Raw genomic sequence first — 22,624 nt, 5'->3', positions numbered from 1 at the left:
TCATTTTCCATCAGTTTCCTTCCACTAGAATCCCATGCTGTTTAAAGTTTTGTGGAGTGTTTCATGATTGAAATTAATTTCTGATTTTGAATACTCTGTTTTAACTCTCCATATGCTTTTTAAAACAGGTAGTCTGTGATGGATTTAATGGAAATTATGTATAATTTTCCTTAATGTACATTTCTGGAAATTATCAATATTTACATTTTTGTTTATTCTAGGATGAATGTTGTATTACATACTGAATGTTCAGTTTTTACAGATTGTTTTTCTTCTGTCAATAGTGGCCTTAATATGTGAACTGATCCTTCACAAAGTTGAATTTTCAAACCTTACATTCCAGAATTTTCATTAAATATGTTATTCTTATATATTCATAGTACTGAAAAATAATATGTCCAGTCAAAGTGCTACATACACAACTTTGTGTGATGTAGCACTGAGTGATTGAAAACTGGGATTTCTTTTACACCACATAATGATCATTCCTCTTTCCATTCTATGTAATCACATCGCACCTGCTCACCAACATCAAAACATACCCAGAAGCAAATAAAATGAACTAGTGAGCATCAATTAACCATTATTTTAAATTTCAACTTAATGTACTTTTATACCCAAAAGAAAGGCTAGTTGTAAGATCCCCTTCCAAAATTTGTATCTTTCAGAAGGAACAGTAGAATCTCAATCAGGCATAATATTTTTCACATGTTATAAAATTTCCATTTCATATTTTCATTCACGTGCTTCAATATTATGGTCTGAATTAGTTATAAAGCAACAAAAATAAAATTGAGATTCTGCAACATGATAACATGCACTCTATTTGGTAAAAACACTTTCATATTAAATGTGAACAAATTCAAAACACATAACATGTTCCTAAATACAAATTGTGTTAGTAAATGTTGTTGATATCATGTCTTTATTAAATAAAAGTTAGTAATTTCAAATCTACCAGGTCCATTTAAACCCCAACTGATGACAAATAATACTTCAAATTTTAAGCATTGGTTGTGAATTTTGTGAGTTATCAAAGTCTTACTTTTGGAATCAGAGATTTAAATATACACTTTTTTTGATTTATGTAAACATCTTATCACATAAACCATTTGGTTATTTTTTTACTATTTTAACAAATGTAAATTAAAGGGACACAGTTTTTAATTATACTTATGTAAATTTGGTAGTCCATTTCTGATATATTTATCTTCAAACTCAACTGTGTATAAATGCCTTAATATCGGATTAAATAATTATTGAAAATTAATTTTGAAATAATTTTAGGGACCTGTGGAACCATTGCACTTTACTGAAGTGAATACTAAAGAAATTTCTCGTAATTTAAAATATGATGAACTCTTTGCTCCTGAGCTTGGACCAGAAAACCCATTTCTTACTCAGCAGCAGCGTGCAAGGAAAAATATGCTATCAGGATTTGTAGAAAAGGCACATATTAGTGATTTTCAGTTTGAAAATCAAAGGAGAACATTTACAAGTTATGGTGAGTTTAAATGTGCTTTAATTATCCTTTTTTTATTATGTCGTAGCATTGTGTTTTTTTTTCAGAAAATAAATTTGTTTTGTTAAATTTTACTTTAGTTTGTATTACTCTAGCCTTATTAACAATTAACTTATATTAAATAAACAATGTTGTTTTCATACTAGTAGATAGTACTATTTCAAGTAGTTGAAATCTACTTGAAGTAATATTTGAAGAAATATTTCAAGTAGTACTCTTGTAATACTTCATTATTAAAAAAAGTTGCTTCTCTTCTCTAGTATTTACTTGGACAGATCTAGCCAGGACCTTGCTAACATCTTGATTAGAGCAGCATCACAAAATGCACAATTAATTATGAAAACTATGAATTGTGTTAAGTAAATGCTATGTGTTAACATACACATGTATGTAAAACACACACACACATCTATATATATATGAGTGTGTGTGTGTATGTGTATATGCATGTGTTTGAGAGTGCATGTGTGTGCGCATGTGTTTAAACACATATTATTTGCTTCTATAAACAGTTAATTTGCTTTACAATGGTAAACCAGATAATTTATCTAAAGTTAAAAACAAAAAAAATTAATGGAAATTATTTGAATGTGCACTATTGAACATGTATTATTAGTATTAAATATAAATGTTGAAATTCAGTTTTTTTTAATAATTAGTATTATTTAAAACTTCGGTTATTGATATTAGTTCTGTAAAAGAAAATCTATAAATTACAAGAAAATAATAATCGCAATAAATTGGCAGAAAAAATAAATTTTAAATAGATTAATAATTTACTAAAAATGACAGTGGATATATAAGGTCCTTTCTCATATACTGAAGTTTTGTCCCAAGTTACATAAAAATATTTGTGTTGACTGGTTAATAGAAGCGGATGATACTCTTATTATTTCAGAGTTAGTGACTTTATTTTAGCAAGGATAGGACATTTGTAAATATACATATACAGATAAGTTAGTTTTAAATTTGTTATTTACATGGCTCATATTTTGTGGATCCTAAACCATGATGAATGTCTCAGTTATGTATCTTGAAATCTATTTTTGACTTTTTGAAGAAGCGCAAGAGATTATATTTATATTTCAGACAGAATGAGAAGCATTTCCCCTCCCCCCCCCAAAAAAAAAAATTCTGCCTGAAATAACATTTGGCATTTCTGCTAAATTATGCTTGTTAGAAATGATAATATTATAAATCTATTCGAGAGCACAATGCAACAACAGTTTTGTCAAAATTTGAAGTTTGATAGTTGTAGTCTGTCTAGTGAATAATGTTTTAAACTAATGTAGAATTTACTAGTTCTTTTGAAAAATTATTTTGGGTGTAAGTACAGAGGTGCAGTCTATGAAGAGAGTAACAGTGATTGGTTTAAGAGTTCAGAGTAAGTCACTCTAATTAAGGAATGAGACACTTCTTGTCCCTATTTTACATTCTACAGGTGGGAGTGATATGAATTGAGTTTGAAAAAAAAAGTTTTTTTCTGTTATTTAAGTTATTTGAAGTATTTTTAAAAACTGAAAAATAACTACTGTTAGACAAGTTTTTCTTAAAACTGTATTAAAGGTGTGAGTATTATTATTTTTTTATAATTTGTTATTTTAAAAGTTTTTAGGCCTTTAAAGTTTGTTATACTAGAAATCTTTCTTGTGTCAAATCTAAGTTGATTTTAATTGACTTCTTATAGAATTGAATATCCAGTTTTTGGTTTATATCAGATCATAATTCTGTTCATATAACTGTTGATAATTTCATTGGTTTTTATTTTCAGTGTATTGTTTGTTTACTTTGGACATATCAGTCAGCATTTTCTTTTAGTGCTTATACCAGTTGTATTAATGGACGGCTGATTATTATTTAGCAGGTGTTAAAAGTAATGTGAATAATTAAAATAATTAATATTTTGTTGTATTTCAGGTTATGCTGTAGACCCAACTGTTGATGATTCTAGCAAAGAACATACAGCTGTTGTTGGTGCTACTTTAGCTGCTGAAGAAAGCTCTGGAAAAACTGTCTTTGAATCAACAAAAAAGCGACCATTAGACAAAAGAAAAAGAAAGAAAAATGATAATCCAGAAGATATAGAAGGTTTTCTTGGTCCTTGGGGATGTTATGAAGATGAACAGAGAGTTGTTAAACCAAATGATGTAAGACATTTTACATTCCTTGTACTCATTTGTCATATTTTTTCTCAAAATTATTTATAAAGATGATCTGCACCTATTGTTTTTATGTAATGGAAATTTTAATTTTGAAATACTTTCAGCTTTCACGCTACCAATACATGCTAGCTTTCATCAGTTACTGCCATTTTTGTTGCTGCACTTTATTTCCACTCAAAGTTATCACTACAGTCTTTTATTATGTAAAGATTTTTTATTATATCTACAATATCTTCAATTAAATTCAAATTTTAAAAATTTGATGTGGACACCATATGACTTCCTTGTATGCCTATTAAATTATATATCCACATTTTTTTTTTAAATGAAAAGTACATAAAATTTTATTTCACTTATAATTTCTGATATCTTTTCATGTTTTGTTTTTATTGTTATTATTGAATTATTATTTATAGTAATTTTTTTTTACAATTAGTGTTAACCTATTAATAAATCAATATATTTAAATTAAAAAAAAGTTAAAAAAAGGAGATGAAGTTGGATTTGAATCGATATGCCTTCCCCTTATCAGATCCAAATATTTCATCAATTAAAATTTTATTTGGCTATAATTCTGGAACCAATGAAAATAATAACCACTTATGATATATCGTTGAAAAGCCCTCAATGAGGGCTTATTACTGCAGTTAACAAAAAATCCAAAATCCAAAAAAATTTGAATTTTGGGATATTGGACATTTTTGATGCAGTTATTTGATTGCAATCAAAAGAGGTGGTGTACAGCTAGGTGTTACAACAGGCCTAAATCCAAAATTTCAACATCTTATGGCTAATCGTTTTTGAGTTAGGCGCGATACATACGCACATATGTATGTATGAATGTATAGACGTCATGCTGAAACTAGTCAAAATGGATTTGAGGATGGTCAAAGTGGATATTTCCGTTGAAATCTGAAAACTGGGATTTTTCACAATCACAGTACTTCCTTTACTTTGTGCAAGGAAGTAAAAATGGTTTTTTGATGAAAACTGCTTTGTATAGTTGAAAATGTTTTGACACACAATACTGGTCTAGAGAAAAAAAATTTTTCTGTTGCATGCATTTAATTAGGTGTGTCTTATAGTATTTTTTGCACCAATTTCAATCTGCAAATGAAAACTGAATGGAGGGCAGGGTTTTCTAGTAACATACGAAAGAAAATCTGATTTTAAGGAATTATGTTGCCCACAGTATAATTAATTTTACTTAATATCTGCTTTATTTTTAGTTTTCTTCTTTATTCAGTCTTCGAAATGTCTCTTTTCACTTTCAGCAATAATTAGCAAGTATATTCAGGCTTCATTTTCCCTACTAGTGTTTCCATCGTTGAAGTATCCTGGTGAAAGCAGTTCACCATGTTTATCATTTACATCCCAAAATTAGGTGGAAAAATGTCCAGATGTGAATGCAACTGTATATTTTTAGAGACATATTGCATCCTAGCCTTTTGCAGTTTTCCAGAAGTTCACTTACCTTTCTATATAGTTCTCAGCCATCTTTTTTTTTTTTTGCCCAGTTATGATTTAACAATATTTTGAAGTAATACCCAGACTGATTCACCCATTTATGTTTGCTACAACTGCCAAGTAACGATACACCACATACTTATGGACTGTATGTGGTATGTGTCATTGCATCGTACATTTAAATTAGAAACTAATATCCAAGATATTCTAGGAAACAGTATGATGATGCCATTGAATATCTAGTTGTTCCTTAAGGCTGTACATCTGTATTCAACTATTTGATAATTATTTAAGTATGTTTTATTTTGTAATATTGCATTGTTTGTTCTGGGCGATGATAAGGCAGAAGCGCTTTTTGCCCTCCAAAAAATAAACTCAAAGTCTGAATTCTTCATTAGCTTACATATCTGTGGTTCAATAAACATTTCTCCTTTGATTTTTTCTTCATTGATCCTGAGGAACTTGCTTTTAAGTGTAAGAAACCTTGGCCATTACGATCTATTGGTTTGTCAAAATTTTTCGTCAAAGTTTTACGTGCAGTTGGTGGGAGATTCATAAGGGCTGACAAATAACACTTTTCTACCTAGCTATGAATATTTTTGTCTTTGGCCAGTCTATTTTAATATACTGATTTCTCTTATCTTTACTGTCTCATTTACAAAAGGAACTGAGGGGGTGGTGTAGCGACCGGACATGCTACGATGGTGGGATCTTCTCCCCTCGGCGGGGAATCGAGATGTCTCATTTACATACTTTGGCCCTTTCATGCGGACAAAGTTACATTGTGTCTGAGTCTCTTTTTCCATTGTGTTTTGAGCTGTTTGTCAAGTGTGTATCTTTGACAGTTCTTTGCAAATCTGATTTAGAGTTATTTAGCGACGGTAGCATCATTTGATTCAAAGACTCATCAATTACTACTTGTGCAAGCAGTGCAAGGCGAAAATCTGTTTGGGCACCCACCTCAGCGTGGCGATAAGGTGGCAACGACTGTTGGTTGTAAGCCCCTGTAACGAGTAAAGGGTAGTGCCCTTTAGTCCCATTCGCGTTCTTTTAAGAACGAGGGCAGTAATCCATGGTTTGCTGCCATACATTGGACGTATTAACTTAATCGATCCAGCAGCGGCAAAGAGGTGCATAGTGTGACAGGAGAATATTAAGGTCTCCCTGCTGGCAGTTGTCATGTTCATGGGCTAGCTTAACTTAGTGCGATAGGAGGAAGACAGCGAGAATCTTGTTTAGTCTTAGGGTTAGTTAGTTAGGGAAACTTCGGTCATGGAAGGTTTCCAGGAGGTTCGCAAGTCCAGACGGAAGCAAAAGCCTGAGCCCGTACTGTCCACCTCCTCTGAGGATGAGTCGAGAGCGATGGACATGGACACACCTGCCCGAGCCAAGCCACTTCAAGCTGTGGAGGAATTTCAAAAAGCGAAGGGCAGACCAGGTAGTTCTGCCCTGCTGGCCAAGGTAGTCCAGGAGGACCTGAACTACCTTGTAGAGTTTCTTTCCCTTCCCGGCGGCATAATCGTTGGGATGAGAAAGACGATAAAAGAGGTGGTAGCGGCATTAGCAGATGGTTTTGAATCCTTGGCTTGTAAGCCCAAGGAAGTCAAGGTGGCTCCCAAAGTTGTGCAGGCTCCAGCGCAGCCTAGGCGCTACCGCTGATGTTTTGAAAACCAAGCGGGAAGCCAGCAAGGTGGCTAAGAAGCCAGAGGTACTCTTTGTCAACAGGATGGAGGTTGCTGATAACAAGGAGACGGTCTGAGTCAATTTGGAGTCTCGGAGGCTGTGAAGAAGCGTGAGGTCAAGGTTGACCCCAAACGGTTGAGAAGACCCCGGGTCATAATTTATGACATTGAGCAAAGACTCTCTGATGAGGAGGTTTTGTCTATCATTTGAAAGCAAAACACCGACTTGGACGAGGCATTGTTCAAGGACCAGTGTAGGTTGGTTTTCAAGACTGGCAAGCATGATGTCTCACGGTATCATGGTGTCTTACAGTTAGGGGCTGGTCTCCACCAGAAGTTCGTGTTGGAGGGACGAATCTTCTTGGACTTTGCATCCTGACGCTGTGCCCGTGTGGGCTCAATGTTTACAATTTTAATGTTATTGGAACATTCTTTTGCGAGCCCAGCATCTTCTATTGTTAGCTGTTGTCGGTGGCTAGAGGACTATTTCACAAGACAGTCACTATAATTGCTGGCATAAAATCCCTAGATATTTTGGCTACGGAGCGTAGCCAGTGGTATATTTCTAAGTAGGGAGGCCTTTTAATGTCAGGGCGTTTTGCGAGAAATTGAAGACCAAGGTTTTGACTTTCGACAAGCTAGGTGGAACGATTCTTCTACTGGTCGATACACGCATGGTTTTTTTCAAATGTTAGGGAGTTGTGTGCTATTAGCTGGGTTTCCCCCAATCGTCCATGTCCTATATGTCTGTCCATGTTACGAAGCTGAGTATACCAGAGTTATTAGTGAACTTGATAGAGTAAACTCCTTTTTTGATCTGCGAGTCAACTAGAGGACTCGTAGAGACTGGACAATTGAGGCTGGCTTCCTTCGATTCCTCGCCAAATGTAGAGCAGCCAAAGGGATTTAGTAAAATAGGAACCCAGGCGGCAAGGGTTCGTCTGGACAATCTGATTGACCAAAGTTAGGCGCTTCGGCAGCAAGCCACGGTTAGTTAGAAAGAGGTGACTTTGATTGTTGAAGCTGTTGGCGGAACGGCGACTACACTGCTGATGGGCATGGGATGCCATGCAGCCATGAGGTGTAGTGGCATTTTAACAAGGTCATATTAGAATGAGCAGACGACTGTCAGCGGGATGCGGCTGCACTGCCGAGGGGCATTGATCACCGTGCAGCCATGAGGTGTAGCGGCATCTTGATAATAGTTTATTGTGGTAAATATCATGCGGGACTCTGTGATGGAGCCAAGTGGGAGTAGGAGATCTGTCCGCCTCTCCCTAGTAGACCAGACCGGAGTCCATAATTTAACCTAAGTCTGGGGTTTATTAAAGTTTAAGCTGAGTTCCCTAAGGGAACTAGGACCAAATTTTGTTGTTGCGATCAATATGTTTTGTGGTATGTTTGTTATTTTGCCTCGAATTACGAGACATTCACGTAATTGACTTATAATAAGCAGAACTAGGTGCGGGGTTCGCGCTTCCACAAGCTTGGGTAGCTAGTTCAGAGGGATATGATGTAGGACATTCAAGATGTCCGGACGAGGCCTACAGCGAAGACAATAAGCTGAGTTATTAAATCACTGATGCAAATGTCTACCGAGGCATTTACATATCCACCCCCCGTTCATGGTGGTGGGGGGGTGACCAGAATGTCACTAGGTGGGTGTGTTTCTCTATGGGGTTGGGATGTCTGATTTACATAGGTGTAGTGGCATCTTGACAATGGGTGAAAGCAAGTAAATATCATGCAGGACTCTTGATGGAGCTGAGTGGGAGTAGGAGGTCTGTCTGCCTCTCCCTTGTAGACCAGACCGGAGTTCGTAAATTAACCTAAGTCTGTGGTATGAACTAAAGTTGAGTTCATTAAGGGAATTAGGACTAAATTTTGTTGTTGTGAACAACATTTTTTGGTGATATGTTGTTATTAAATTTGCGTCGAATCTTGAGATATTTACTAGAAATTGGCGTAATAAAAATAGAACTAGGCACGGGGTTCGTGCTTCCACAAACTCGCTTATCAAGTTCAGATTGAAATGATGTAGGACATTCAAGATGTCTAGACGAAGCCTACAATGAAGGCAAAAGCTGAGTTCATAAATCACCTTGGTAGACATTTACATTGGTGGCATCCCAACGAGGCCAGGCTTATTACTATAAGTAAAAAGTCAGAGGGAAAAAGATGACTCCCATTAAAGCCCATTAGGGCTATGAATGGGGGGGGGGATGGTGACTGGAAGCATCACAAGGCGGGGGGTGTCTTCCCCTACAGGGTTGGGATGTCTCATTTACATAAGAAACAATACTACTTTGTAAAACATTGGTCTCCACATTTGTGATAAGAATACTCTTCTTACTGTATCGTCATCAATAAAAATTCCATATGGTAATGCATCATTTTCTTTGTGTTGCATAAGCAAGAGGAGTTGATGGTTTCTCATTTTCATTGTGAAGGAGGATGCACTCAAACTCTTTAGGGAAATCTATAAACAATCCTCATTCCATAGGATAAATTCAACAAAGTAAATCCAATAAAGAATTTACATCATTGCAATATGTTATATTATTTAGTAAGAATCCGGTACTGATATTCTTGTTGAAAAAACATATTTTAGTGCCACTGTTGAAGAGGTTACAGCCTTTAACTTTGAAGTCAGTAACTCTGATGGAATTTTAGATAAATTTTGATAATGAACTAGATCATTAACTTCTTGATAATTTTGTGAAGTTCAGTGCTTTAGAAATCTTGGTTCCTCTTCTTCATTACTTTCTAAATCACCATAGCCTTTTTCATCATCAACATTTTCTTTTAAACTCCATGTTTCTGGTAGAACTGGAACAGGTCACTCTTTACTGTGTGGATAGGTCTAATAGCTGAAGGAAGATTAGAACATGCAACAGATTTCTTGAGTTTACTTGTAATGTTGTTGATTTCTGCAATATAAGAATTACAATCTGTTGTAATAGCTTAGTCTCTAAGCTATCTCCAACCATAGGAACAGCAAAAGGTGTATGTTGCGGTTTCCCGCGTAACCAGTTGCTTAATAAAGTTACACAAGGATACAGCAGATATGAGGGACCCAAGACATCCTAATTTCCTATTTTACATCCAAAATAGATTATGATTTTTTTTCCCAGCCAAATCCCAGCCAGATATGGCATTTCTTTGTATGCTACAAATATCCATTGGGCTAATAACCATAGCAGTTGATGCCTGTGAAACTCAAAAAAATATGATTTTTTAATCAAAACAATATTTGTTTTTTGAGATATAAAGTTAATTTACAATTTAACAGTTTAAAAAATCTTTCAAAATTACTAACTACAAGCAAAAAACATGTGAATATCAACAAAAATAATAATGTCTGAATCAGAAAATAAAACAAAATGCAGAACTCACGGTTGTATTCACATGAAAGCCAGAACAAAATTAATTTAATTTACTAAGCATTTGGCACCATTGCCATTATTACAATTGTATAAATTAAATTTCCATTTACCTACAACTTAAAAAGTGTAAATCCTAGTACTTTCAGAGCTGTTACTACATCTTCAGAGATTTTCATGGATTTTAATTTAAATTCAAATCAATAATCGTTTTTAAATTAAACTGCTATGTTTATAATAGTTGGTGGTTATTAAGAATAAAATTAATTCGTACATCAGTAAAACAGTAATGTCATGTTTGTAAGATGTTTTCAACAATTAAAGTAATACTAATAGTAGATAATAATAGGTAATAATAGATAATAGTCGCAAATATCTTATAAACATGATGTTATTGTTATTGACGTACAAATTAATTTTATTCTTGATGACTGACTATTAACAGTTTAAAAACGATTATTGATTTGAGCTAAAATTAACATCATGAAAATCCCTGAAGATAGAGCAACAGCTACAAAAGTGCTAGGATTTACATTTTTTAACTTGTTGGTAAGTGTAAATTTAATTTATACAACAAAATTGATTGTCTGGTGGTCTGAATTATACATTTCAATTTTAAATTTATTATACTTGGTACAGTTTTCTCATTACTATAGGTAGATATCTTACATCAAAATTTATCCAGAAATCATCTCTATAATTTTATAACAATATGTGAACATTTTCTAAAGATAATTTTTCAAATGATAAATTCATAATTTAATATTTTTTCTCAGTTTTTGGTAGAATATTTTCATAAAGATTTATTATGTAATAAAATTTCATTTGAAATTCTTCTCTAAATAGTTTTATTTTCATCATTACTTTTGCCTTACACGGTTGAATGATGAAAATGTTGTGTTCCTACTTCCTACTAAATATTCCTTCCTACTTGTATCTGCACTAAATAATGTTCTCTCTGGTCACAGGCATGTGGTTTGTTGTCAGCATAACTTGAAAATACATAAATGAGATGACAGAGTGTTGTTCTTTATTATATTTTTATATTATTATTTATTTTTCTTTATTTTTTAATCTTAATAATTTTTTAATTATTTATATATATATATGTTTTTTTATTTTTATTTTTTTTTTTACTTTTGAGGCCACATTGGACCACTTTAGTCATACATATTTCAGTCCCTCTTGAATTTTTGTATTAGTCTGGTCTTTCGACTTTCCCAGTATTTCTTCATTCTATCAGGTTGTTGCTTCCAGATCTCTTCTGTGACCTCCACTTTGTTTGCTTTTCTAATTTTTTAATGTTGAATCTATTTGAATTGTGTAGTTTGTTAATTTTAATTTTATCACAGGCGTCCTCAACTCTCAAGCCCATTTCTTGAAGATCTCTTTGGATCTTTCCAATATATTTTTCACAGGTTTTTTTGTTAATATTCATTGTGACCAGTTGTTTTAGAATTCGGTTCTCAGGCATTCTTAATACATGGAAAAAATGGGAAATCCTTCGTTTTTTCATTGTACTGAGAATCAGGTCGACTTGTTTATAGACTGTTTCATTTGTGGCAATTTGCCAGACTCCATTCTTTTGATAACTTTTATTTAAACTAGTTCTGATAATTTGCCTTTCCGTCTTGAGTAATTGATCTGTTTTACTTTCATGTTTAATCTGAAAGATAGTCTCACAAGCATGAAGCGCCACCGGAGGAAGAACTACTGTGTTATAATGGTGAATTTTGGATTTTATAGAGACATTTTTTTATTGTATGTTTGCCAAGTTAGACTTTGTGCTCTTTTAATTTTAGTTATTCTGTTTTGCCATGTTTGTTTTTCCTTCAATCTGCAGTTAATGATTTTACCTAAGTATTTAAATTGTTCAACTATTTTTGTTTCTTTATTGTTAACTTTGATTTTGCTTATACAGAGGGAATCTATGGCCATTATTTCTGTCTTTTCATAAGAAATTTTTAGACTAATCCTTTGGGAAATTTTTTCTAGGCTGATGATTTGTTTTTAATCTCTTCCATATTTAGTGCTAGTAAGGCCAAATCATCAGCAAATCCTGATATATTAGTTTTTATTGAATTTTTACCCATTCCTATTATTGTTTTAATGTGATTTTCCTTTTGCCAAATTTTAGTTATGTAGTCCAGTGTAATATTGAATAGCAGTGGGGAAAGTTCATCATCTTGTCTCAATCCGGTCTTTATTGGGAAGAGTTCAGACATCTCCCCTCTAAATTTAACCTTGGATTGTGTGTTTGTTAATGTTAATTCTATCATTTTCACAAATTTTGGGTGAAGCCCACCTTTTTAATTTTGAAATGATTTCGTAGGATCTCTAGCAAAATTGGTCTATAAATACAATCATATGCCTTTTTAAAGTCACTGAAAGTTATAAATAATTGCTTGTTTATTTTAAAGTTTTCCATTATTAATTTTAATATAAGAATATTATAATATAAGAATCTGCAAAACTTCTATATGGTCTAAATTCACCTTGATATTCTTCTAATCGGGACTCTAATGTGTTTTTAACTTTGTTTAAGATTATTCTGGAGAGGATTTTATAGGTGCAGTCTAACAGCATTATCTGCCTGTAGTTGTCTGGGTTTGTTTTATCTTCTTTTTTGTAAAACGGGTGGATTATACCAGTTGTCCAGTGATCTGGGAGTGTTTCTTCCTTCCATATTCCTTTCAAATGTCTGTCTACCAGTATGTTTTGACTGGCATTTTTCCAAACTTCTGCAAACACTCTATCTTCACCACAAGCTTTGTAGTTCAATTCTTTTATTGCTTGTGTTAATTAAATGTATGATGGGGGATCAGCTTCTTTCTGTTTAGAGAGAACTTCTGGATTGGTTTCTATTAGGAGCAATTCTGCAGGTTCTTCACAATTATAAAGTTTTTTGAACGCTTCAGCCAGGATTTTAGCACTTTCTGAACTACTGTGGGCTATTTTACCATCTTCATCTTTTAGCATTAGTGTAGGGGGATCAAATTTTTGCAAATATTTACCTAATGTTTTGAAGTAATCTCTTGATTTATTTTTGTTAAAATTTTCTTCTATTTGATTTAACATGTCCTTGTTGAAATTTTGTTTAGTATTTCTAATTATTTTGTTTGTCAGTTTCCTTTGGAGGATTAAGTTTTCATAAGATTCTTCTGTTTTCTGTGTCTGAAGGCTTTTCCACGCTTGGTGTCTTTTCATTACTGCAAGGTCACATTCCCCATTCCCCCATTGATGCTTTTTCCTGGTTTTAACGGGGCTAGTTCTTCTGCTATTGAGTTTAATTTTGAAAAAGGTAATTTAAATTTTGAGTGTTTTTTTATTTTTTTTTTTAGTTTTATTTAGATATGTTTTGTTATTAATTAGAGTTGCCAGGTCGAATTTCCTTTTAGTTTTGTTAGTTGATTTCTTCTTCTTAAGGGTTGTTAATTTTATTTTTATTTTCACAATGTAGTGGTCAGAGCCTGAGTCAGTTCCTCTCAGGACTTTTACATTGTGAATTTCTCTATGGAAATCTTTATCCTTGTAAACATGGTCTATTTGCCATTTTCCTTTTTTATAATCGGGATGTTTCCATGTTTTTAATTTACGAGGTAATCTTTTAAAAACAGGTGGATTTAGAGATAAGGCCATTATTTCTACAAATATTGATTGTTTGGAGGCCGTTTTTGTTAGTTCTTTGCTGTACTAGCCCTTTACCTACGATGTCTATATCTCTTTTCCTTTCCTAGTTGTACGTTGAAATCTCCAACAAAGATCTTTACTAGCTGCGGGGGTACTTTTATTATTGTTTGATCCAGAAGACCCCAAATTTTTGTATTTCTTCTCATTTCCCTTTAATGCTGTTTTTGTTGTTAGTTGGATGGAGCATGCACTTAATGACTGTAGACTTAAAATTTGTTCACAGACTTAAAGGTTAAAGTGGCCAAATTGGGGGGGGGGGGGACTGTGTTTTAAATTCGATTATGGAGTTATAATTTTTTAATTTACTAGAAATCTACATCCAAATTGAGGAACACAATTCCTCATAATTATTTTCCTGGTATTCCTTTGTATAGTCTGTATCGCTGACTTTCTATTGGATTTTGAATGGTATTTCTAAGCTCTTGTAATGCTATGATTAAAATTTTTTCCCCATCACAGATATCTGTTGGAGTTTTTAATTTTCCTGTTATTGCGATAGAATTTACCAGATGCTTGATTCATCATTGTCTTTTGAGTGTTGCCCCAACGGATCCAATTGGCAATTTTTCAGTGACATCATTGCAGCCACATTTTTCCCAGACTGTCCATATTAGACTGTCTAAGTTGTCACCTTGTATGTGGGAATGGATTCCCAAGTTACAATCCCAGCTGTTAGCTGAAAAGGAATTCTGATTTAGTTCACCCAAGAGATTCTCCACTATCTCTTAAGATATCCAGCTGAACTATGTGGAGCCTCAAATCCAAAACTAAGCAGAGGTTGTTGGGTGTGGAGGAAAGCTATTTCGGATTCTGGAATTATTTTCTACCTATTTTTATATTATAATTAGGATAAAACAGGAGTTGTCTCATAATATAAAATTATTAAGTAATATAAATTATTAGGTTTTCTTCTAATAACTTTTATTCTCAGGTGCATCTCTTTCTATATCCTTTTATAATTTTTCTTAGTCTTTACTTCAGCCTTTATCTAAATTAGATCTAATAAAAGTTATTATCTTCAATATTCATTCCTCCACTTAATTCTAATCGTAATTAGCAACATAGTTAGGATCATGTCTGGTTTGATTAAAAATTAAGCCCCCCTACTAGGGTTCTTTCTGTAATGATTGTCGGTCCTTAACCGAATACTTATTTTTAGGCCCCTGAATCCTGTTGTTTCACCCTCTTTCATCTTGTTATATAATGACAACCCATAACCCATATGGTGCCATGCACTTGGTTAGAGCCAAGAACTTATTGAAGTAAGATTTACTTGCTGAGCTGACAAACTACATTTGTTGAAAATCTCTATCTCATTTGACAGAAAGCAGTAGGTGTTGACGTTTAATTATGAGATTTATTCAGCATCAATCCCCTCACCAGTGCCTTTTACTTACCTTTTAACCCCCTCCCCCCTTTAATCAGTTTAATTATAATTAGCCATCAGGTTTAATTGACGGATTGAGTCTCCATCAGTTTAATTGTAGTACATTGTTATTGTAGAACAAGTCATTAAAGTAATTTCAAAGTCATCAGAAACGATTATACGTGAATAAAATTGAAACAATATCCATGAAAATTACCAAAATAAAAACAATTAATAAAATTTATTTTTGTAACTGTACTGTACTTACATTTTGGTTGTTTACTTTTTTAATATTTCCAATGAGTGTCTAAAAAATTTGTATTAGTTAAAACAAAAATTGATGTTTTAATCTGACAAAAAGAAAAAATTGATATTTTTTATAAATTTGATTCTGATATTTATTAATACCCATTTTTTGTTTTAATTTTTGAAACGAATTTGTTAAAAAACTTATTGTTTCTATTCAGCAAGAAGCAGAAGAACTTGAAGAATATTTAGCTAAAAAACAGAAGCGTGGCAAACAGATGGATGAGAAACCTTTAGAAGAAAGAACTGTTTTACATAGTAAGTGTTAATCTAAAATGTAAAAGTGCATGCTGTAAAAAATAATCTTATATATAATTAAAATAATGAAAAATATATTCAAGGGAAAAATTTAACTGCTTAGATTTTTTTCTTGGAAAATGAAAAAAATACTGAAAGAAGGAAAATATGGTAACCATATTTTGCATTAAGCAGTTTTTCTGATAATACATTTTTGTTTGTTTTAAACATATGAATTTCAGCTATTATGAAAGAGATTAGTACTTCTTCTATTATGGCAGATTTGGACTGCTTAAGTGAATACCCATCTGCTTCTAAATGAGCATGTGAAGCCTTAATAATTATCACCGATCATATATCATGCAACCAGGAACTGTACATTACATGAATAGTTTAAGCTTAACAAGTAGAATAATAATGGTGAATAAGCCCTCAAGTGAACATATTAGTTTATAAATTACAATATCAAAGGAAAAGAAGATGAATGCCAAAACTTAAGGGTGTTATAAATAAAATTGTTTTCCATTTTAATTATTTCCTCCACAATTTTCTAATCAGAAGAAACATAATGCTGATTACAGATGAATGAGAGAGATTCATTTAGGTATTGCACATATACTGTAAGAACAGTAAAAAATAAGAAACGTACATTAGCCCCTATTCTGTATTTTCTCATTTTTTTCAATTTGAAGAAGAAAATACTGAAACTAAAAATTTAATTACGTTAATTTTGTGCCATCTCTTGTGAAACTGTTTGTAACAAGAAATTTGAATCACTCTTATTATTTTTAAGTGTTAGAATGCAGTTTATTGGATATCTAGTAAGTGTTATCTAAAAGTTTGGTTTTCTAAGATGTCAGTATTTCTGATATTTATGTGACATGGTCCAATATGAAATAAATTTGCAAATAGTAATACATTTTCTCTCACATGTGTGAATTCTTACACATTACAAGCTTATTTATAGTTTGGGAAAATTTTTAGAATCTCATTCCTGAATTTAGCATGTGGTAAGTGGGATAAGCATACTAATTCATTTCAAACATTTCATTATAAATTTAATTTTGGAGCTATTCTTAATGATCTGTTTATGACATACTTTTACTGGTTAATCTTTTTGTGAAAACATCAAATTTATTTTCATGCATTCCTTCCCACAGTCCTATTCACCTCATTGTCCTACTGCCATTACTTGTTAGGCACAATTTGCTGTTATCTTATATCTGTTGGTGTAAAACTAGTAGTTTTTAAGCATGGTTCCTTTTATTATCATTCATCATTTATACAAGGGTTGTTCCAAAAATAATGCACAGTTCATCAGGATTCAACAAATTTATTTATACACTTCAAATCAAGTTTACAGTCCTTCAGTATAATCCTTCCCCATGTGTGATGTACATTTGCCAACGATATGACAACTGATAACTAATTTAAACTGCTAAAATGAATTTCTCTGAGTGGTTCTTTCAGCTTTGAAAGAATTCAAAGTTTGGTGTACTCAAATCAGGGCAATATGGTGGATGGCAAAGCATTTCCCAAGCATAATCAAAGATAATATCTATGACATAATTCTCAATATGTATTAACATTTCTGGATGCAGTTTTCAAACTTTTTGTCATAAAACCTTCCGAATGAAGTTTTTATAGTAAGTAGCAGTCATACTTAACTCCATTTGGCTGCTTTAGCCATTGCAATAACACATTGCAATAATTAGTGAAAATCATAATTTGCTTCACTATTGACTGCATGTGTCAACATTTCTTGATCTCTGAGGTCTCTGAGAGTGTTGACTTTGCAAATACTGCTTTATGACTTCAGTTCAGGTTTAAAATTGTGTATTCTTGTTTCATCAATAGCTATTATTTGATTCAAAAACTGCTTGCCCTCCCTTTTATAACATGTAAGCAGTTTTTGTGCAATATCATGACACATTGCTTTTTACTGCTCATTTAGTTGGTTTGGGTATCCATCATGGTGGAACTTTTTTTTGTGCAGATGTTCCATTAAAATGCAATGTACCCCAGTTTTCGGTATTCCAGTTTCATTTTTGATTTCTTTCACTATCATGCAACAATCTTTGTCGATCACCATGGCAGCAATAGTAATAATTGTTTGTCTGTAAAAAAATAGATGGTTGGCTGGAGTGTGGATCATCTGCTGTACTTCTGTTCTCTCTAAACTTTTTATGCCAATGCTGTACAGTGTACAATTGCAGTTTCATCACCACACACATCTCATAACGATTGATAAATTATTGCCATAGTATTTTCTTAGAGTTTTGATTTTGATGTATGCATCTTGATTGAATTTTGTTATGTGACTAGTTCATTTCTGCTTTATCTTTGGACTGCACTGATATCATGAAATATTTAATAGACTCCGAACAAATTATATCGTCTGCTTCGTGATACTTCAGGCTTCAAACTGCTGGTTACTGCAATTTACAGGAGACACTCCTGCTTGGATCACTTTCTTTGTGGTTTTTTTGAATGTTATATATTTAAATAATAATTTTGATTATTCTGTGATTAATTATTGTATAAATTCTTTAATTTTTAATTTAGTCTTTGTGTAGGACATATCTACATCTATTTTAGAAATTAATTTATTGATGTGGTTGAATTTTATATAATCATTTGCAAATATACAACCTGCTGCTTTAAGTTCTCTCCTTGGTTGTAGTCTGGTTTTTCTTCTTTCTGATCCCTGTTAACAAATACTCTCAGGACAGTAATATTATAGAAAGAGCAGATAAATCTAAAAGTTTTCTGTTAATTAAAAGAATAATCACAATAGAAATGTAAGTTATTAAAAATCGTTTCAGTGGCTGATAATAAAGAACAAGTATTCAATTTAAAGTAGAAAACATTTTTACCACAGTATGTCAGAAGAAATGTAATTTGTTTAGGGTGGTATGTTTGTTTCTGTCTAATTCCTAAAGAGCTGTTAATTTTCTCAATGTTATAAGTAAAATTGGTAATTTTAAAAGAAATTATATTGACAGTTTAAAAGAGATTAATGGCAGAAGTTGAATACCATTTTTTCTGAAGCCAAAAATCAGAATTATCTGAAACTCATTTTTGAGATATTAATAAAGTATTAAAAACAGGATAGAAAAATATTTGTATAATATTTTAACAATAATGTAGATGAAGAATAAGTATTTTGGGAGAAGAGGATCTTGAGTTTAAATGGTTTGCTGGACATCTCTGTTCAAAAAATAATCATGAAAGTTAAAAAAATTCTAATGGAGATGTAATTTGAGAATTTTTTAAACAAATTGTTACTAATATGAACATTAATGTGAGCCCTAATGTAGAATAAAATAAAATTGAATATTGAGTATATTTTAGCATAATATTTCTAATTTGGTAGTTAGTGTAAGACCACATTATATGTTATACATGAAATGTGGTTTTAATATTGATTTTTTCATAGTTATAATTTTTTTGAATTTTTATGAAAAAATATTAAATTCTATAACACATCTTACATAGAACATAATTACATAAAACATTTACTAACAATGTCTACAAGACTGGGAGCATTCCAACTGCAAAAAATATCTGGCCAAATTTTTTTATAATTATGATACTTTCTGTTGTATGTTATTTTATTAATTATTAGCATCAGTAATAATTTATGATCACCAAATATTGTGGATCGTAAATCCACCGTAATAATTTTTATGTAGATTATAACAATAAATCATTCAGAAAATGATATAAAGATTTGAAGTTGGTTCTCAATCACTGAGTTCTGTTCACTTAATAATGTTGTACTTTGTGGTTCATTTATTGTTGTTGATATTTATATATATTTGTACACTTTCTGAACATTTTGAATCCACTTTATTGTTTTTTTATATTATGCATATTGGATTGTTTATTACCAAAACCATGTATAAAGTGGTGGTTCACAATATTAATTTCAGTATTTACTAAAAAATTATAATCATAAAATTCTTTGTTCTTATTTAACTGTAGACTAACTGAGAATCTGTCTTTAACCATGGTTGAGGACAGTTTTATAAATTGATGAATTTTTTACAAAATTTATATTTTTTAATTATGAGATTTAAAGTGTTTTTGTAAATGCTGTTATGAGGTGAGTATTATCACTCTATGAGTTTCATTCAAAAAATATCTAACATTAGGCTGTATTGCTCTTTACTTATATGCCTTCTTTACAGTCTTGTATGGTATGACAAGGCTTTGTTTTCTGGGTTCTGGTCTTTTCATATAAAAATATTCATTGCCAGTTACAGTCTTAAAGAAAGTTAGGAACAAAATTACTGCATGCCATGTGCAGTGTCAAAACTAATCTCTTTCTGTTTAAGTAAAAGCAGCTTTGGGACTAATTTCAAGGCCAGTCTGTGCATGCCCAAATTTTCTGTTAAAATTGTGTGTACAGATCATTCACTAGTTCCCAATGTTGAAATTTTGTGGATGGCTAGCTGATAATTTTCTATCATCAAACTGCATCTGTTACTGGATTTCAGCTTGTTGATGGTTTATTGGTACACTAATCATTCTCAACTGCTGTTCAAACATTTTAAAAAAAGTTATATTACTCAATTTTAAAGAATTATTTTACTTAGACATGAATTTTTCCAAAATCATGCTTAATCTTATGAATTATTTTGCTTTGTGGATCACCAATTTTTTTTTGTAGCAGAAAGGGTTGCAGTAATTTTATTCAACGTATCCCTACAATATACAAAAATAAAAATGTGATAAGCATTTGCTACACTAACACACACAACGTCTGCTGGACAGCAACTGACATGATCTAAGAGATTATAAAAAAAAAAAAAACACATTTGCATTAGGTATTAGAGTTCTGCTGTATCAACTTCTTTCACTTTTATTCTAATAATTTTCTAGGAAAAAAATATTGTTATATAACTTTTGTTCTGTGTTATCACTTACTCTTTCAGAGTAAGATTAATTTATTTAAATTTAAATTTTTAGTAGTTACATTGAGGTGATTAAGTTTAATCATTAAGGTTCATTTTGTGGAAGATTACATATTTTTTCTGTCAGTTTTTAACATACTGCTTGTTTATTTTAATGAGAGGTGTTTTCTAATTACAGTTAAAGATCCAGTTGATTACCAAGGCAGATCATTCTTGCATGCACCTCAAGATGTTGGTGTCAATCTGAGGTCTGAAGCACCTCCTGAACGTTGCTTTTTGCCCAAGGCTCAGATACATGTGTGGCAGGGCCATACTAAGGGAATATCTGCTATACGGTGGTTCCCAGGCACTGCACATTTACTCCTTTCTTGCAGCATGGATTATAGAGTTAAGGTAAGAAAGAATTTTAGCATTAAACCTGTCACAATCTTGCAGAAAATTTTTAGGTATCATCTCTTTTGTTGAAATCAACCAAATCTTATTTTTACTTGTTAAATGAAGAAGTAGTTCACAAATTTTTTAAATTGAAGAAAATTATTATAAATCCATAAGTATAATTATGGCAAATAACTAATGTTATCTTCTGACAAAGAAAAAGGTATTTGATAAGAAAAAAGAGATGAAATATAGAAAATCTGCTTTTGTTTTATAAATTTTGATTTACAATACATTGTAAAAGTATGCATTAAAACACTGAAATTTGGTTTGAGAATCAAATATTGGGTTCATAACATGCTATGTAAATTATAATACGTAATTTTAAAAAAGGTTATTTGTGACATAATAATTAAAACTTTTTCTCATTTGGATTTAAGCCTATAAGATAGTTTAAAAAATGTCATTCCTTTTACAAAATAAAAAGTATATGAGAAGAATTTTTCATCCCTTCATGAGGGAGTAAATTAAATTCTGTTAATGTGTCATTTGTGTAATCCTTTCTACTCAAAAATCTGTTGACATTTGCTAACTTGTTTCACATCTGATAATACACAAGCAATATACCATGATATTCAACATTGAATGTATTACTGATAAATTGGAAAAAAAAGATTAAACATGTTTATGAGCATTAGTGAGAAGCACTAGGCTACATGCATCACCAGAGATTGTTAGCATCTGTGTGGAGCTAAAAAAAATTGTTTTTTGTTCTTTGCAAGGAACTATGTCAGACTTCCTGTAGATGAATATAAATGAATTTCTAAAAACAATGAACATTTTTGTAAAAAAAAAATTTGTCTGCCCCTTTTTCTTATGCATATAAATAATTAAACAACACATTTATCTAGATGAATTAGTGATGTTTGCCAATAATGTTATTTGGAATTTTGGTGATGTATAAATCTTTCTAAGTAAATTTCTTTACATTCTTGAGTTAGTGCATTGTTTAAGGGAAAACAATTCATAGTTTAATCTTGATGAAAAATATTTTATTTCACCATCAAACAAGAAATAAACTTGATATAAATACATTCTTAGTTGATTATGAATTAGCAAGGGTCAACCATTGCAAATTTTTGAGACTCACTGTTGTGAGTGAATAGTTCTGGTAATTAAGTAAATTCTGTATCTCATTATTGCCCTTTTACAGTTTGAAAATTCTCATTTTGGCCCTTTTTTGCAGTTCTTACAGGAATGTGTTATAGTTGAAATAATGCTTTAAAAACTTAAATAACATTAACCAGATGTTTACAATAAAAGAAAAAAACCATTAAGAGCCACAATATATAAAAAATCTACAAATTTTTGTTTGGCCTTGAACACTTTTTAGTGCATGAGACTAAGCTTTTTCCTACATCTACATTTATCACACTCTTATTTACACAAAATATAAAAAGACAATTCATGATCATGTTACTGTATAAGGTCATTGAAAAAATAATTTTTCTAAAG

At 31.7% G+C, this 22,624-nt stretch overlaps 1 protein-coding gene across 1 annotated transcript in view; it reads left to right on the top strand.

The window, feature by feature from the left end:
• Window positions 1–22,624, top strand: part of LOC142330298 (pre-mRNA-processing factor 17) — a 63,761-nt gene that overhangs the window by 10,323 nt on the left and 30,814 nt on the right. Inside the window, exons 2-5 of the mRNA XM_075375514.1 lie at window positions 1,288–1,504; window positions 3,440–3,669; window positions 15,740–15,836; window positions 20,913–21,127. Of these exons, the coding sequence (XP_075231629.1) occupies window positions 1,288–1,504; window positions 3,440–3,669; window positions 15,740–15,836; window positions 20,913–21,127 (759 nt within the window). The remainder of the gene's footprint in view (window positions 1–1,287; window positions 1,505–3,439; window positions 3,670–15,739; window positions 15,837–20,912; window positions 21,128–22,624) is intronic.

Source organism: Lycorma delicatula, chromosome 1 (genome assembly GCF_047948215.1).
Source record: "Lycorma delicatula isolate Av1 chromosome 1, ASM4794821v1, whole genome shotgun sequence".
Lineage (NCBI taxonomy): Eukaryota > Metazoa > Arthropoda > Insecta > Hemiptera > Fulgoridae > Lycorma > Lycorma delicatula.
Note: the sequence above shows the minus strand (reverse complement) of the source record. Positions and strands in the feature narration are given on the sequence as shown.